Genomic DNA, 17,475 nt, shown 5'->3' with positions numbered 1-17,475 from the left:
ACATTAGTACTGAGACTATGTATATTATGTGTTATGTGGATTTAGTTTACAAAAAAAAAGCATTTTTATCTATCAATCATCATTTACTACAATAACTTACCCTCTAACTCATAAATTGACATATGTAAAGATCAGTTTCCAGTTAGTTTTTGTATATGTAGAGTACACAAATGTATAGCCACACTATTAGATTAAAATTACACATCTTTTATTTATTCATTTCATGCCATCCAGTTACATATTAATGGTAGAACTGTAAACAATAATACAGCACAAAATATTGAAAATTATATGGCATTATTTGGTGCAGCAGTTTCTGATTATGATGCATTTATTTTTCTTGGTCTAGGAAAGCACTGATACTAAGAACTGACTTCAGTAAGGCAATTTGTTTCCACAGGGTATTAGGTGTTATGTGGATTCACATTTACAAAAGCATTTTTATTACATTTTATTGCACTTACATGTTTGCAGGTTGTATGTGTAGTGAAAGGTAATACCCAGGTATTGATATTTAAAATGCTTCAGGATATTTGTAGTACAAGGGACCCAGTTTTCAGGCACACACACATATAATCAGCACAAATACAATTAAACAACATAAATGCTTACTTCATAGGACCTGATTTGTCCAAGTTTTTACCAATGTTTGGTATTCCTGACAAAAATAATAGAGTACAATAGTCAGGTTCTGGAAGAATTTTTTTTTTTAATAATGTTTAAATCTGAGGCTTTTATTATGTATTATGTACACTTTTAATGGGAAAAAAAATACTTTCAGGAAAAATAACTTCCAGAACCAAGACTGTAAAAAGTAAGTGGTTAGAGTTGCATTCAATAACTTATCCATACATCTTAAAAATATATACACTGTAACAGCTGCTTTCACATCAGATAAAGTTTTCCTAAGATAATATGCATTATGACTTTCATCAAAATAAATTAATTCAAGGACTGTCATAAACACCTCTCATATTTAAGGCTTTTGAAATGCAGCATTAGTTTTAGTAGTCGGCACTAAAGTAAGACACACATTTACAATAAATAATGATTTACAAAAAAAACATGCAATATCACAATATACAAACCAAAAACTACTTACTGTTGCTGATAATGTTGAGAAATGTTAATATACACATTTATGTAAAACAAGTAAATCCACAATGTTATGGCAAATCAAACTGCCTTGACGATACTAGCAATAGAAAAGGAATCAAGGCCAGAGTGATTATTATTAATTTCCTTTGGCAGCAAATATTTCTTCATTAAATAATTAAGGTTTACTGCTATGGCATTAAGAAATCACTTGATATCTGTCCAGATCTGTAGGCCTCTTGCATAAACTGCCGTTTGTGCGACAAGAGTGATAAAGTGCATCTGTGACAGGGCAGATTAAGCGTTCAGTAGCTCGTCTTCCTCATTGGTTCGGCCGATTGCATCCGGGTTTGACAGCGGATCCAGATCGGCAAACAGATTGAACCAAGCAGAGAGATCTTTTGAGGTATCTGTAATTGAAGAAAAAAAAATAAAACATTTAGAAGTGATTAAAAGATGCATTATAATATATTCAAAAAAGACAAACTAAAGTTAGAGCTGTAAATATTTGCTTTGGAAATGATCTGAAATTTGGTCTCAATTTTATGTATCTATTTCTTTTTTAACCCTCGTGCACTGTTCGTTTTCTGGGAATAACCTGTATGGTCTGGGTCAAATTGACCCTAATTGGATTCAGTACGATTCTTGACCCACCAACATCACAAACGTAACGGAAATGTTTTGTGTATATGTCAAAACACATCAGTGTGTTGAAACTTTGCATTCATGTTCAATGACCTTAAATGAGAAAAAGTCACAAACTTTCAAGAAAAACAACAGGTTTAATTGTATTTCAGAAAGATTGAAAAAATAAATGAAAGCTCATTTTGACCATATGTGGCTGACAAAATATTTTTCTGTATTGAAATAAGTGGGGAAAAGCTCCTTTTTTTAGCTTCATAAACTAAAATAACAAAATATAACCAAGAAATGTTATTATTTTAGGTCTGTACAGTTGCCTTAGAACATTCAATTATGTGGTCATATGGGTCAAACTGAGCTACAAACATCACAAAAGTAACAGAAATTTTTTGTTTATATGTCAAAACATATCAGCATGTTGAAATTTTGCATGCATGTTCATGACCGTAAAAAAAAAAAAAAAAAAAAGATATTTCCAACAACTCAAAAATCGAAATGCGTCAAATTGACCCGCAACAGTCCATACGGGTTAAGGGGAGGGGGTATTATCATACTTTGGATAAGAAATGACCACAAAATACATTATTGTAAACAAGTTTTAAATTCTGTTTCAGATCAATGGATCATGAGTCTGACACACTATAAAAGGCTCTGATCACTTACCTTTCACTGCAGATTTGGAAGAGATTTGACTCGCTACAGATGAGCTTTCAGGGATATTCTGTGGAATGGCTGTCGCCCAACCTGGAATACAGGCAATATTAAAGAGAATTTACAGTAGATGTATACTACTGTTTAAAAAAAGAAGAAAAAATTTATACTTTTATTCAGCAAGGATGCATTAAATTGATCACAATTGACAGTAAAGACATTTATAATGTTACAACATATTTCTTTTTCAAATTCTTTTGGACTTTTTACTAATTTGTTTCCACAAAAATATGAAGCAGCACAAGCGTTTTCAACATTTATAATGAAAATGTTAATTAAGTCAGCAATGATTCTGAAGGATCATGTGACACTGAAGACTGGAGTAATGATGCTGAAAATTCATCTCTGATCACAGAAATAAAATTACATTTCAAAATATAATTCAATAGAAAACAGTTCTTTTAAATTGTAATAATATTTCACTGTATTTTGGATCAAACAAACCTTGGTGAGCATCTTTCAAAAACATAAAAAAGTGGTAGTGTATATTTTGTTCCATGATGATCAATTATTAAAGTATCAGCTATTTCAGATGAACTCTCCCCTGAAGGACCAGACCGGTTACATCACATGCCAGTAAGAGTCTGTTCTTGTCCACAATAGACTGCAACATGAAGCAGACTTCCTGCCAATAGTCAAACATCTCTGTTCACCTGAGACCGTGGCCTGTCGGTCGCTCATGTCTTTGTCGAGTAGTTTGGAAGGCAGAAAGAAGTCGTACTCTTCCTCAGACGGCTGGATCTCTGCCCTGCAACTGCCGGCCGGTTCATCCTCCCCAAACACCTCACGCCATTCCTGCGAGAAACCCCTGTCCTCCAGAGAACTGCTGCCCAGAATCTCATCCAACAAACTCAAGCCATCCTTCTCCTGACCCCCAGAGAAACACTCATCATTTCCTGTATATGCAGTGTACAGAGAGAAAGAAAGTGATTGATGTAATGTTCAAAGGGCTTTTTTTTACATTATAGGCTTTCTTTAGTGTGTCGTGTTGCTGTTTGAGCATGAAAAAGATTGACCAATCACAACACACTGGTCCAGCCGACCAATCAGAGCACAGTGTGCTTTTCAGAAGGAGCTAAACAGAGCGATACTGACAGACTGGGCAGAGAGGAGCTGCAACAACGGAGAATAAGTGAAAAATAATGTGTTTATTGAACATTCAAGCATGAAAACGGCTTGTTTTTGAAAGAGCCCTTTTTGGGACTTTGAAAAAGGGCATTATAGGTCTCCTTTAAGGATGAACATTAGTTATTGTGTTATTCCCGTGGCTAATACTCACGTATAACAAATGTATGTATGAAAGCTTTACCTGTTTGTATGGAGTTACTGCTCAGAGTTTCTTGCTCAATTGAAATAAGCCTGAAACAGAAGAGACGAGAGATTAGAGGTGTAACTCACATAATAAACTGACGGAAATGAGGACCGAACAGCTCCTACGTTTCATCTGTATTCTGACTCGTCTCCTCATCTTCTGCTTTTGCCTTCGTTTTCTTCTTCACCTTTTTCTTTGAAGCTTGATCTGAGCCCTGGAGTATCAGACACAACAGATCAACATATTTGTTGAACATGCATCATAATATCACAGCCTGTTTGTCCAAACAATGGAAGATGGATGAGCATTTATTAATTTAATTTAACTTTTTATATTTATTTGAGCAATAAAAACAGCAGTATTGTCAAATATTATTACAATTTAAAATAACTGTTTTCTATTTTAATATATTGTAAAATTTAATTTATTCCAGCAGAATTTTCAGCATCATTACTCCAGTCTTCAGTGTCACATGATCCTTCAGAAATCATGCTAATATGCTGATTTGCTGCTCAAGAAACATTTACTTTTATGATCAAGGTTGCGAACAGTAAACTTATTTTTTTTAGGATTCTTTGATGAATAGAAAGTTCAAAAGAACCGCATTTATTTAAAATATATATATTTTTTTAAATATTATCAACCTCTTTATTGTCATTATAATCAATTGAATGCATTTTTGCTGAATAAAAGTATATCTTTAAAAACATAAATCTTACAGACTCCAAACTTTTGAATGGTAGCACATTTTTCCAGAATACGCTTTAGATAAAATCACCTGCTAAATAATTAAATACATGTAAATATAACATAATCTTCCTTTAAACTAAATAAACATTTTCAAATCAAGCACCCAAATCTCACTGGAAAACAAAACAAATTTATTTATGTCTATGTCTATGTGGTGTTTTTAATATGCTTAAAGACAAACCATGTGTAAATTCATAAGTCAACACCATTGCTAAAAATATTTTCTCTTTAAAACCGCAGTGAAACAAAGACAGTCTCAAAAACACGGTTTGAAATCGCTGTATTTTCTGACGTCACAAACCACCTTGTAACAAATCAGATCAACATGTGATCGTCAACGAGTGGATCTCTGAGCTGGTGCGAGTGAGTGGAGGCGGGGCTAATTTGCATATTCATAGCACCGCGTATACTAAATGAGGCAAGGGTGTAGAGTTACATTCAAGCTATTTTAAAGCATGACGGCATTTTTTTTCCAAGGAAGTTTTGCTTGAAATATGTCATTTTGGCGATCAAAGATGAGTTTTAAGGGATACAATTATTGACTACAGGGGGACTTTAACACTAAACGAGAGCTATAAGTAAATATACACATCCATCCCCAAAATATGAATATAAACCATAATGAGATCATTTTCTTTTGAAAGCTCTCACCCCCAGTGCTGAAGCCTCATGAGTCTGGCAGCCTTTGAAGCTCTCATGAATAGCAGCCATAGTGTGAGAGGTTTTCTCCCAGAAATGAAGCAATGTGGTCTGAAGCACAGAAAAGACAGATATTTATCTTTATGACACGACTCTCTGCAAGACTTCATTCTGCTAAATTGTAAGAGACAAATGCCTTTATTAACAATTCCTTTAGATCAAATTATAATAATAGTTCTAATAATAATGTACACATCACATGCTCACAACTCAGGTAAAAACAATAATAATAATAATAATAAAGCTACAAGAAGCAGCACCTGATAGGTTGTCAGGACGTGTGAGAGCAGATTACAGCGACTGGCTCCGAGCAGATCAACCTTCTGACACACATCGTTCTTCAGCTTGTCAAAACTTGTCTTAGTGTGACGCACCTGAGTTTGAACCTGAAGGATATAAAGAGATGAAGCTGCTGCCCATCAAAAACAACCACTAGATGATGTTGATCTGGTGAACACGTGAACGAGTGTCTAATGGTTTTTAGCTGATCTCAGGTCAGTTTTAGAATGTAGGTTCATTTTTAATTCATTTAATGAATTTTAATACGTATGCATATATAATGCAAAGAGAGAATGATAATTAGTTGCTTAACTGACCAAGTTTGCCAACGCTCTGCCTAATAGCACACAAAACAAGGACTACAAATGAATAAAACATAGATTTTACAGAACCTTCATATTTAATGGTATTTCATTATTTGTAAATTCCATTTAATAGATGCCACTTTCATGAAAACATTTGTAATTGGTTTATAAGCGGTTTCTTTATGCATGTTTGGGCTGAGCTTTCGTTGCACTTACACGGTTTTGACCAGAAGGTGGCGCCAGCTTGAGGTGTTTAGAGAACTTTGAAACTGTGAATCATTTTTACAAAGCAATTGGTTCAGAGCGAATCAATTCAACTTGAGTAGGTACTTATTTTGAATAAGTACGTACTATGCGAGCGCTAAAGAAGTATGTTCTGTATGGTATGAATGTGTGAAGTATAGGGGCAGATACAAGCAACCCACTCCACAATTCACACATCACCGACACACAAACACACACACGTCCCACAGGAGCGGGTTTATGAGAGTTTGAGTTTGAGAGTTTGTCACATTGGCTGCATCCGAAATTGCATACTTCCCAACTATATAGTAGGTGAAAAAAGTAACATAAGACAAAATAAGTATGTCTGAATTCACAGTACTCATAAAAGAGTAGGCAAAATAACCGGATGAGCTACTTCTTCCTGTGAGATTCTGAAGTGTGCATACGATGGACACTTTACTATCCAATGAGGCCACAGGAGAGGATTTGTGAATGGCAGTGAAGTGAACCAACTGATGCTGATAGGTCACATGATAATGACAACATGGTGAATATTAGTAAGTCCAGATAACATTCATACTACACATATTCATATAGAACATACTTTTTTAGCGGTTGTGAAGTAATTACTTAATATAAGTACCAACTCGAGAGTATGTGATTTTGGACGCAGTCTATCTCATCCCACTGCAGATGAGAATGATTAGAAGACACGTTACTCCTTCTGCTGGTGAAAGGTTTCACTGCAGTAACACCGTCACTGCAGGGTTGGTAAGTTACAGAAAAATGTCCAGCCTAAAGCGACACAAAACTCGTCCAAAAGGAATGAAAACTAGCCCAACACAATAAATTTAATTATATTCTCATCTCAGAAAGATCAATACACATTAGTAAAAGTATCTCTTTTTCATGTTTTATCTATACAGATAATCTTTTTAGTACACTGTAAAAGCATAGCCCAAAGAAACGCAACCCACGCCTCTGTAATTTTTCAAAATAGCCCGATTGTGTGGGAAAACTGGAGCTCTGGGACAGACTGACCTTGCGGAACTTCTCCATCTGCTTGTGTGTGTCCGGGTCGAGCTCCTGAGAAACGTCCTTCATCCAGAGCAGAGCTCCTCTGTACTCCGTGCGTGACTGCTCCATCCTGTTCACCGTCAGCCACGTGTCTGAGATCGCTCGGTAACGGAAGGTCTCCACCTCCTGGTACAGCCGGCCCAGTGGACCTCGCAGCGCCAGTCTGCAGTGAGAAACCAATCACATATGACTGACTGAAGATGATATAGAATCTTCAATACTGAAAAAAATCCAGCATGAATTCCAGGTATAGCTATAGTGGACCAGCATAGTCTGTTCTCAAGCAAACCAGAGCTGGTGTCGCTGATCTACCAGCATCACTGCTTCACATGATGGTGACCAGAGCAAACCAGCAACCAGCATGCAAAACCATACGGCTCACCAGCAATGCTGGATTTCTCAGCAGGGTTGTTTTTGAAACAATGAATAAATGAAGAGACCTTTGCTGTGAAGAGAAGCAGAGCGCTTTCCCAGTAGCTTGCATGATCTTTCCAGCGCGACTCTTGTCTTGAGAGCCCTGCGAACGCAGGAACCGACCCAGTTCATTCTCCTCCTCAGACAAAACTGAAAAGAGCATCAGAATTAAGCCACATTTCCATTGAATAATAAATTATGACAAAAAAATCCACCTTTAAGTTCTAAACATTTGAACGGCACAGCAGACAGTTTTGAAAAACAAGTACACTTTGACATAGAAAAGAGTACTTATTATGGAAATAATATACTTTAAAATAATGTAATGACCCCTAAATGCATGTTGTTTACAATTAACTGAAAATGTATTATATTTTTAAATGATATTAAATGCAATTAGCTGAACTTAAGCTGCAGTAATTGATATGAATGTAATGCTGAAGTTGCAAATGAGTACATTTAAAATGTTCTCTTTAAATGTAACATTAAATAACACAACAGAACTTTACACATGCTGTAGTATTTCAGTCAGCAACAAAATAATTATCTTTTTTTTTAAAAGAATGACAAAGATTATTCAAACATAATGGTTTAAAATGTACTTTAAAAGTAAACCCTTTAATTTGACATTATAACAAAGTGCACTTTAAAAGTGTACTATTTAAGTGTGTTAAGAAACCTTCATGAAAGTGGACTCTACTTTTAAAAGTAGAAGTACACATTCAATACAATTAACCACACTTCTTTTTCACTAGAGATCAAGGATATTTGATCTAGAGATCATCAAATATGAATGAATGTGTGAAATTGAGGTCTACTTACAGCTGATCCTCCTTTGATACTGTTCAATCACCTTAAGGAGCTCCATGCACGTTCTCTGCACTGAATGAAACACCTGAGGGGAAGCATGCCAAACCAAATCCATCACATGACCTTTTGATTCATCCAGATTCAGAGAAAAGTCTGAATTCTGTCCATTTCTCACCTCCAGTTTAGCATCCAGGTCAGCATCGGAAGCAACGACATGTTCGTCCTCCTTCTTTCCTGTGACTTTGATCAGTGTTTGTTTGGTTTTCCAGTATTTCTGCTGGAACTTGTTCACCACAGATGATTCTTGACTTTGGAGGAACTGGTCAAAATGAGAATAACCTCTGCAAAGACATGACAAGCCAATTATGAAAGCATCTCATTTGTTTAAGTCTACAATCATGAATGTCTGCAAATTAATGCATACTCACTGGTTCCCTTTCTCCATGTTGATCAATTATCTTAAATAAAAAGGAAAATTATTTCATCACAATTTATGATACCGTCACATGTTTATAAGTTTAACACAGTTTTAATGTATAGAAGACAACTGGTCATTGTGCTATTGAAAAAAAGCATTCATGTTTCATCAATGCACCACAAACATAACTGACTGAACATACAGGCCTCTCTATATCTTTTGCGAGCGTTTCTCTACAGGAAGATGATATCTATGTTAATAAACCTAATTAATGCTACAGTACACTTACAATATTCCTCCTGCATGTGACTCAGTCACATCCGGATTTCATTCTCTGCCGCACCAAAACAAACAGCCTACATTATTCTGTCATTATGCAACAGTAAATGCAGGATATTATCTACTTATTATAAAAGGCCTTATAATGAATTGAATTAGTGTGAGACTCACCTTATGAGTTTGGATCCCGGCTGCAGATGTTTAAGACATTCTGTAATGCGAAAATGAAACGCTATATGAGAGTATCACTGCGTGTTTTTGGGTGCGCGTCCTCGCAGAAGGAGCGATGACGTCATTCGCGCTACTGCAGTGCACGAGCGCACTGCGAATATAGGAGGAATGGATGGATAGGTAGAATGACAATTATCTTGAAACAGGGACTGTAAATGCGCAATTGTGATCGTTGTGAATGATTTGATGATATTAATATGATATTTTAAGCTTTCGTAGCTTCTAAATTAATAATAAAGTTTCTTTGTAGCATTATCCAGTTGTTAATTTTTCTCAACAAAAGAACAGGCGTTATCATGTGGTGTCTGATACTTTTCTCAGCGCTTAGTAGAATAGACTAATCACCTCAGTTTGCGATTCTTTAGAGACACTCGGGCGAAAGAAAGGAAGGACAAAAGAAAAAAGAAACTGAAGCATATTTTTATTAAGACTTACTGTAAAAAATAAAGGCCGTGCAAAAATACTTCCATGACGTACACATTTCTGTATGAGAATGGAAGCTCTCTGAAATGATTACTTTTAGGAAAAGTAGAAGTTTTAAGAAACATTTATAAGTAAACATGCATTTTACATTCATTTTCAATGTGATAAGTAATTGCCCCCAAGTGCGTGGAGGCAGATTGTAGTCAATAAATTACATTCACTTTCACAGCAATTTCATTAATTCACAATGAGAAATGACAAAACCGTTGACACATGATCTCAGCATGAAAAATCAATTACAGGAACTCATTAAGTTTTGCTCTGTTTGTCAGAAATAATGACACATATTCACCAGCACCTGCCACTGAGATCAGCTAAGTTCATAAGTGAGTATAGAGAGTAGGCTACTAAATATTTTACTCACCATTAAAAAAAATAAAATAAAAATGATATCATTGTAATATGAGCTGGTTTCTCTTATTATGAGATAAAAGATCATCCAGAAGGTAAGTACGGAGACTCGCTGTGGTAGTTATAGTCTGGACAGACTTTCTGCACCAGTTTATAGTCCAGGCTGTAGAAGTATATGTAGACACAGATGACTTTGAACGGTTTTGAGCAGAGCCACGACACATGGCTTTGAGTCTGGTCCTGGTCACAGCTATGAGACGGGTCATACCAGCAGCGTGTGCTTTTGGTGCCTCTCTCCACCTTCTCATGCTCCACCTTGCAGTTAAACATCCTCGACTCCACCGAGTGCACAACAGTTTGTTGAGTCGTTGAATCAAATTCCACCGCTTTGCTTGGAGGAACCAGGCCTATGGAGACGTTTCCACCTCCGGTGGTGTTGTATCGGAAAAAAACGCTAAACGTTCCGTTGCCATGATCCACAATCTTCCCTGTGATGAACAGGTTGAGGCTTGCGGAATTCACTTTGCACTGGAAATCTCCCCAGCCGAACATCTTAGCTTTTCCTCTTTTCACCGTGAGCCGTTTCCTTGATTGTTGGCCGGACGGGTGTGTCTCCGTCAGGTTCGGGGCCCAATCCCACAGCTCCTGCTCGGGACATGAGCGGAGTTTGTCGGACAGGAGGCCTAAGGTGGGGTCAGCGTCACGGACATCAGGACTCGATTCGGGCAAAGGGGCAGAATCAGCACATGAAGGCTTCATTGTCGTCTTTGGCCTGTCCATATGTAGAGACCTTGAGGTCAGAGGACTATTTCCTTTGGCATATCTGATCTAAGACAAACAAAATGAGACTTTTAAACTTTAGAGAATGAGTTTTAGACATAAGAAAGACACCGAACCAAAAAAAAACTAAAACAAACCATCATATCAGAAAGACAATATCTCCTTGACTTCACCTGACAGCAAATCTGTCATACAAGAGAGCTTTTATTAGTGAGCTCTTGGATCAATGACCCAAATGTTACAGTTTGTTAGAGTATGTCACTTATCAAAGAGTGGTTCACATCCAACGCCAGGGGTGAGCGCAATGACAGTCCTGAAACAAATATCAAAAGGTGTCCAGGAGTTGCTTGTAATTGAATTTTGACCATCAGTATCAGATCAAATGACCTAGAAGAGCGTCAGGGAAACATGGTCTGACTTACAAAATGTAAAAGAGACGGTGTTAAAAGAGATACTTTTAGTTTGACAAAAAAATTCTGTCATTTATTTTCAGATTCGTGCCGTTATTCACTGAAAATCTCTCAAAGCTCTCAAATCTCATTTGCATATTTAAATACGACGCATCAAGATTGTGGTTGCTTGTGTGTTCTTAATAGCTGCTTTCCTACTAAGGTATTCAAAGTGGTTGCAGTTGACAGGGTGATACTAAGATGGACGGACAGAGAGATGGATTGATAGACAAACATACAGATAGACTGACTATGGCAAGCCGTTTTAACATTTAATCCTTAAAACCTAGTCTCTATTTTCATGCTACTACTTATTTTTTAGGTATCTATTCCATTAAGAACTAGTACTTAATCATTAGCTACTAGTGCCTACACTCTCAGAAAAAAAGGTACAAAAGCTGTCACTGGGACAGTACCCTTCAAAAGGGTTCTAATATGTACCATTTAGGTACTAATATGTACACGTTTGGTACCAATATGTACCTTTGAGGGACTTATATGCACTCTTTAGGTACAAAGGCGTACCTTTTGTAAAGGTACCGCCACAGTGACAGCTTTTGTACCTTTTTTTCTGAGAGTGTATTCTTTAGATACTAGTACCTTTTTAAAAGATACTAGTAGTTATTCATTAGATTCTAGTGCCTATTAAATTGGTATAGTACGTATTTATTATATACTAGTACTTATTCATTAGTTACTAGTACTTATTATTAGATAGTTCTTATTCATTAGATACTAGAACGTATTCATTAGATACTAGTACTTATTAAATAGATACGAGTAGATACTGGTACTTATTCATTAGATACTAGTACTTATTAAATAGATACTAGTAGATACTGGTACTTATTCACTAGATACTACCTATTAATTAGATACTTATTCATTAGCTATACTTATTCTATAGATACTAGTACCTATTTATTAGATACTAGTATTTATTCCAAATGTTACTAGTAAAATTTTTAATTGAACACTACAGTGGCCATTCTGAGTCGTAACACAAGACGAGTAAAAAAGCAGTTGTGACTAGTAAAATAAGAAGTTACTAGTAACAATTACAAAAGATACTAGTGTCTAACAAATAAGTACTAGTACCTAATGAATAACTACTAGTATATATTAAATAGGTGCTAGTATCTAATGAAAAATAATAGCATTTAATAAATAACTACTATGTAATGAATACTTACTAGTAATATTTAAAAAGATAGTCAAAATTGGAACAATTACTATTCATAAATTAATAGATGATATCAAAACAGAATAGCTACTAGTGTCTATTCATTTGCAGATATCTTCAACCTCATAAGGAGCAAGTAAGAAAATATTAAGAGATATTCATTCAAACAGATCATTACATAAACATGAGTACACTCTCAACCATCCAATCAGAGTTCATATGGTAATGCAGGCTAAACTAAGGCTATAGAAGATTGATTTTTCATAAGTAACTGGCTTTGTTGGTTTATCTAGTTAATTGGTTAGCATGAACGCAAGGAAAGATATATGTTTAATATGACATTTATTGTTTTGAATGTACAGTAGGCTATAATAAAGACTTAACTGCCAATAATAAAATCCGAACAACAGTTAAGTAGATCCAAAAATGGATTCATACCCACCAGCCAAACAACCACAATACCCAGAGATTGGAATATTAATCTTTAATATTGAAAAAAAAAAAAAAAAAAAAAAAAAATCTAATATGTTATTAATCAAACGGAGAATCAATGTTTCATCAATGAGAATGTGAAAAACATCAATGAGAATGTGAGTCATGTCAAAATAAGAGTATGTATGCACTATATGCTTATTCATTTTTTTTTTTTTTTTACTCTAATACCATTATAAAGGTAGCCTATTTTTATATCGTTATTATAAAAACGGCCTTGTTCAATTCAGTCCATTTCCTGTGTCATCTCTCTTTGATATGTTGTTGGTTCATTAATATTCAACATATTTGCATACTGATTATTTAAATAGTACTAGTATCTGTTAAGGTAAGGATATCTTTGATCTAAAATGTTACTAGTAACTAAAACATAAGCACTAGTTCTATTTTTTTTAACAAGTTGGGTATAATTAAATACTAGACACTGTTGTTAGTATCTAATAAATAAGGACTAGTATCTAATGAATAGTATCTTTAAAAAGGCACTAGTATCTAAAGAATAAGCACTAGTAGCTAATGATTAAGTACTAGTACTTAATGGAATATATACCAAAAAACAAGTACTAGAAGCATGAAAATAGATACTAGTAGGTTTTAAGGATTAAATGTTAAAACGGCTTGCCATAGACTGACAGATAGGTAGACATTGATTGATGGATAGATAGATAAACATACATAGATTGATAGATAGACAGACTGACATAAATAAACAGACAGACAGATAGATATAGATAGACAGACTGACTTATAAATAGACAGACAGACAGACATACTGTAGGCCATGGCTGAAGTAAAACACATGGAAATACACGCAAATATAATACTTTATAAATGTCAGATAGATAGATAGATAGATAGACAGACAGACAGAGAGATACATAATTATAATGACAAAAAATACAATTTTTTTGTCAAATTATACAAAACCGCCCCCCCCCCCCATTTCCAGCCCCCTGCAGTGATAAATTATAACAAAAACCTTTCATTTCGTTGCTCTCATTTACATTTCAGAATGACTTTTTATGATACACAATACAGTGAGACATGCTGCTTCACCGTCAGAATGCTGTGAAACATAATGAACTTAATTTGAAGACTGACAGTTTTCCCAAACAGCTCTGAGCAGGATTACGGCTTTTCCGATGGCAGATTTACAGGAAGCTGGTTTAATGGATTAGGTCTCCAGCAGTTGTGCACTGCCATCACACTCAGCTATAAATAAGATCAAGGTGTTCCCAGCTCAGAGTTCATTTTCCAAAACGGGAATTTATGGAGTTGTAACATTCGTAAACATGATTCAAAGCACCCAGATGAGGAAATGCTCGTGAACAAAAGCACCTTCACCTTCATTAAAGCATGATGTTCAGTGATGGAATGCCAAGCAAACACAATGGAACTTCAGCAGAGATCGTTTCAATGATTCGTCCTAGAATGATGAATGAAAATTATAACAAGTTTGAAAACAAGCCATTTTCTTGTTTGAACGCTGGCTTGAAAACAGATTTGAAGTTTCAATGTTTCATATATTGCGTTCTTGTGTTCTCTCTCTCTCTCTCTCTCTCTCTCTCTCTCTCTCTCTCTCATTTATATATATAAATTATTATAAAGACATGCTGTTTATTAAATCATATGATATGATTACATTAGTGCTACACCTTTGAAGATTTTTCTAAGGATCAGACCAGGTAGAGAGACCTGTGCAGTGCAGTCAGTGAAACGAGGATTGAAATTCACCAGCAAAGATAAAAATCACGACATACTGTAAGTCATCTGAAACATTACCAGAGGGAGATACTACCTCTGAAACCTGCATCTGCCTAAAGATGAAAAAGAATCCATGATTGCATTGAGAATATTAGTGCATAAATCAGTAAACTCCATGGATCATGGGTAAAAACATAAACAGCATGCCGTAATCAGATGAAGGCAGAGTTAACACTGGAGCAATTCCATTGAACATGTCCAGGTGGAAAAAAAAGGAAACCCCAAAAATCGAAACTTATGATATCAACTCGATAGCGCTTTTCACAGAATTCGTATATTGGATCTTTATCTCCAGGGGTCAGACACTTACAGTCACACTTATATATTTATATAAAAAAAGCAATAATCCTTTTGAGGCTCGAGCACCACGTTGCCTCTTATTTCAATTAGAGACGAATCGATCTTCAGTCTGATGTGTGAGCTGGACCTTACACAGGGAGCGGGTGAATAGAGGAGGAGGCAAGAACGGAGAGACAGAGAGAGAGACGTCAACACAAAATACTCTTACAATGACTCTAGCTTGCAATGCTCGAATGTTGCATTATTAAAAGTATCTGATGCGAAGTCCTGGTCTGATGAACACTGGAAAACACCAAGAGTGATAAACTGCAACTGGAAGTGCAATAGATGAGACAAAATTGGATACAAAAAGTGTTACGCTTGTTCATTCTTTCTCGTTCACAAGATCGCGTTTCATTTGAAAACATGATGGACAAAATTGCTGACTTTTCTGAGCAGTATTGATCTCTCAGTGCGAAGACCAGTGACCAATACTGTGTTCCTTCACGTGATATTCTTAACCAACCATTAAATTAGAATTCCTCCCACTAAAGTACTGCTGGCAGAAAGGAAATGCATTTGCATCTACTTGCGTCTGTTGATGCAATCAAGATCCGTCATTGATAATTATCATAAAAAAGGGAAGGAAGTTGAGTTTAGCTGGTCTTAGCTGGTTTCTACAGGTCAGGATGGTTTGATTTGATGGTTTTAGGGGTTTTCAGCTGCTCAGAAGACCAGGGGAACCATCTTAAACCAGCTTAGACCATATTTCACATCATGATTTGTTGTCCAAAATGTCAATAATGTTTATAGAATTCCTGTTGGAAACATCTCATAAAACAAAAACTATCAATTTAAATAGGCTTAATGTTCCAAAGCTTCCCAAATAATGTAGTTCTAAAGTCTGAAATTTCTGACTTTAGAAATTTCACATTCAATTTCAGCATTTGATCACATACTTTTAATCCATCCTTCATAAAGCTCTCATAAACAATGTTCCAGTCTTTGATCGTACATGATTGGTAACGGATTCTGACAGAAATCATGTACAGTATGTATTCCTGTAGGATCTGACTTGACTGCCTGTCGCTGTCTGTGATGCTGAACCCTTAGACAGCCAAACACATCAAAGAGCAGATCAACACCCGCAGACAAGAGACGTAGAAGAATCAGAGATCAAATCTAAATGTACTTACATCATATATAGCGAAGAGGATCATAAGATGCGTCAGGCTGCTTGCAATCATCTTCATCTAGAAGGTTTTCTGACTCTTGAACTTTCCTTACAGCCGTTCCGATCCCTGTGAAATCCTCAGTGGGATTCGCTGAATTTCACAGGGGAAGCTGATCTTCCTGATTCCAGGCTTGTTCTGCGCTGTGAACACATGGTCACTCAGCTCCATCTGACACCGAGAGCCGCTCACATGAGGGAGGAACGCCTGTGAAGCTCGAGTCAACCAATCCAGCTGCAGACACACTTTATGACTTTCATTAATACAGTCATTCCTACAACGCAGCATATTTATCATATCTGTCATCACATACAGGATAAAAGAGTTAACATTCACATTCATAGACGGAATGAAAATCATTCTTCAGCATTTATAATATAACGCACACACTCTAAAAATGCTTGGTTCAGGCTGTTGGGTCGTAGTATTGGGTTGAAAAAAATGAAATGAGGTCATCCTTCATGTTTAATACACCAGTATTTATTACCTCTGTAGGTCATCAGAAAACATAAGCTGTACAAAAAAAAGACTTTACAACATGACCATAATCAACAAAGAATCAGCGAGACCACTTTGCAATGTACTAAACATTTCTGTGCAATATAAAAGAAATTAATATGATTTAATACTCATTCTTATTTACAAATGATACGAAACATTCATTTCACCAGCTGCTAGCAGGACGGCCAGGTGAAATGACTCTAATGTAGCAGCGTAAACGAATCAGGGGAAAACGAGGAAAGCCGACCAATAAAAAGCCTCTTCTATAACTACTATCTGAATGGAAGATATCAGCAGGATTCATAGACTAATACATCTTAGGAATATCATATTCACGCTGTTGTTACATTATAAATTTTCATGAATACTTAAGATTTTATACACCGTTTTCTTTTTCACTGCATTTTTTTTAGGGGATAAAGTATAAGTATGGATATATAAATTGATTACCATTTAATATTCTGCTGAATAATTAAACATCAAAACCGTTGCCGAATGATTTACTGTTTTGTGTATTTTCTGCAAGTGTGAAGAGACAGCTCAAAATGTGACTGTATTTGTGATGCCATAATATCATACAATAAAATATATATCAGATCTCAGAAAAGTGCTACACATGTACAATAACCCCAGAAAGTATTAAGTCACACTGAATGTATAGATGCATTAGATTACACAATATCAAATCAAGCGAAATTTATTATAAATAAATAT

The 17,475-nt window shown here is 35.7% G+C and overlaps 2 protein-coding genes across 2 annotated transcripts; both read right to left on the bottom strand.

The window, feature by feature from the left end:
- Positions 1 to 193: 193 nt before the first annotated feature.
- Positions 194 to 9,319, bottom strand: ica1 (islet cell autoantigen 1). Its single transcript, XM_084384758.1, has 13 exons — positions 9,188 to 9,319; positions 8,748 to 8,777; positions 8,495 to 8,660; positions 8,332 to 8,404; positions 7,536 to 7,659; positions 7,060 to 7,258; positions 5,470 to 5,595; positions 5,162 to 5,260; positions 3,886 to 3,974; positions 3,758 to 3,807; positions 3,102 to 3,344; positions 2,401 to 2,481; positions 194 to 1,505 (listed from the first exon to the last, which is right to left on the bottom strand). The coding sequence occupies exons 2-13, from the start codon at positions 8,762 to 8,764 to the stop codon at positions 1,393 to 1,395; spliced, it is 1,380 nt and encodes a 459-aa protein (XP_084240884.1). The 5' UTR covers positions 8,765 to 8,777; positions 9,188 to 9,319; the 3' UTR covers positions 194 to 1,392.
- Positions 9,320 to 9,886: 567 nt separating this feature from the next.
- Positions 9,887 to 10,861, bottom strand: LOC311276258 (neurexophilin-1; the record flags this gene model as incomplete). Its single annotated transcript, XM_084385828.1, has 1 exon — positions 9,887 to 10,861. One exon carries the CDS (start codon positions 10,859 to 10,861, stop codon positions 10,166 to 10,168), a length of 696 nt encoding a protein of 231 aa, XP_084241954.1. The 3' UTR covers positions 9,887 to 10,165.
- Between the last annotated feature and the right edge of the window lie 6,614 nt (positions 10,862 to 17,475).

Source organism: Rutilus rutilus (assembly GCF_951802725.1).
Source record: "Rutilus rutilus genome assembly, chromosome: 17".
Classification (NCBI taxonomy): Eukaryota; Metazoa; Chordata; class Actinopteri; order Cypriniformes; family Leuciscidae; genus Rutilus; species Rutilus rutilus.
The sequence above is the reverse complement of the archived record's forward strand: the minus strand, read 5'-3'. Positions and strand labels throughout refer to the sequence as shown.

Bases quoted from the DNA above. Each gene is read 5' to 3' on its own strand.
- ica1 (XM_084384758.1), bottom strand. The intron at 5,596-7,059 runs GTCAGTCTGTCC...TATATCCTTCAG, and splicing joins AGATGGAGAAGTTCCGCAAG to GTTCAAACTCAGGTGCGTCA. The intron at 5,261-5,469 runs GTGCTGCTTCTT...TCTGTGCTTCAG, and splicing joins ACGTCCTGACAACCTATCAG to ACCACATTGCTTCATTTCTG.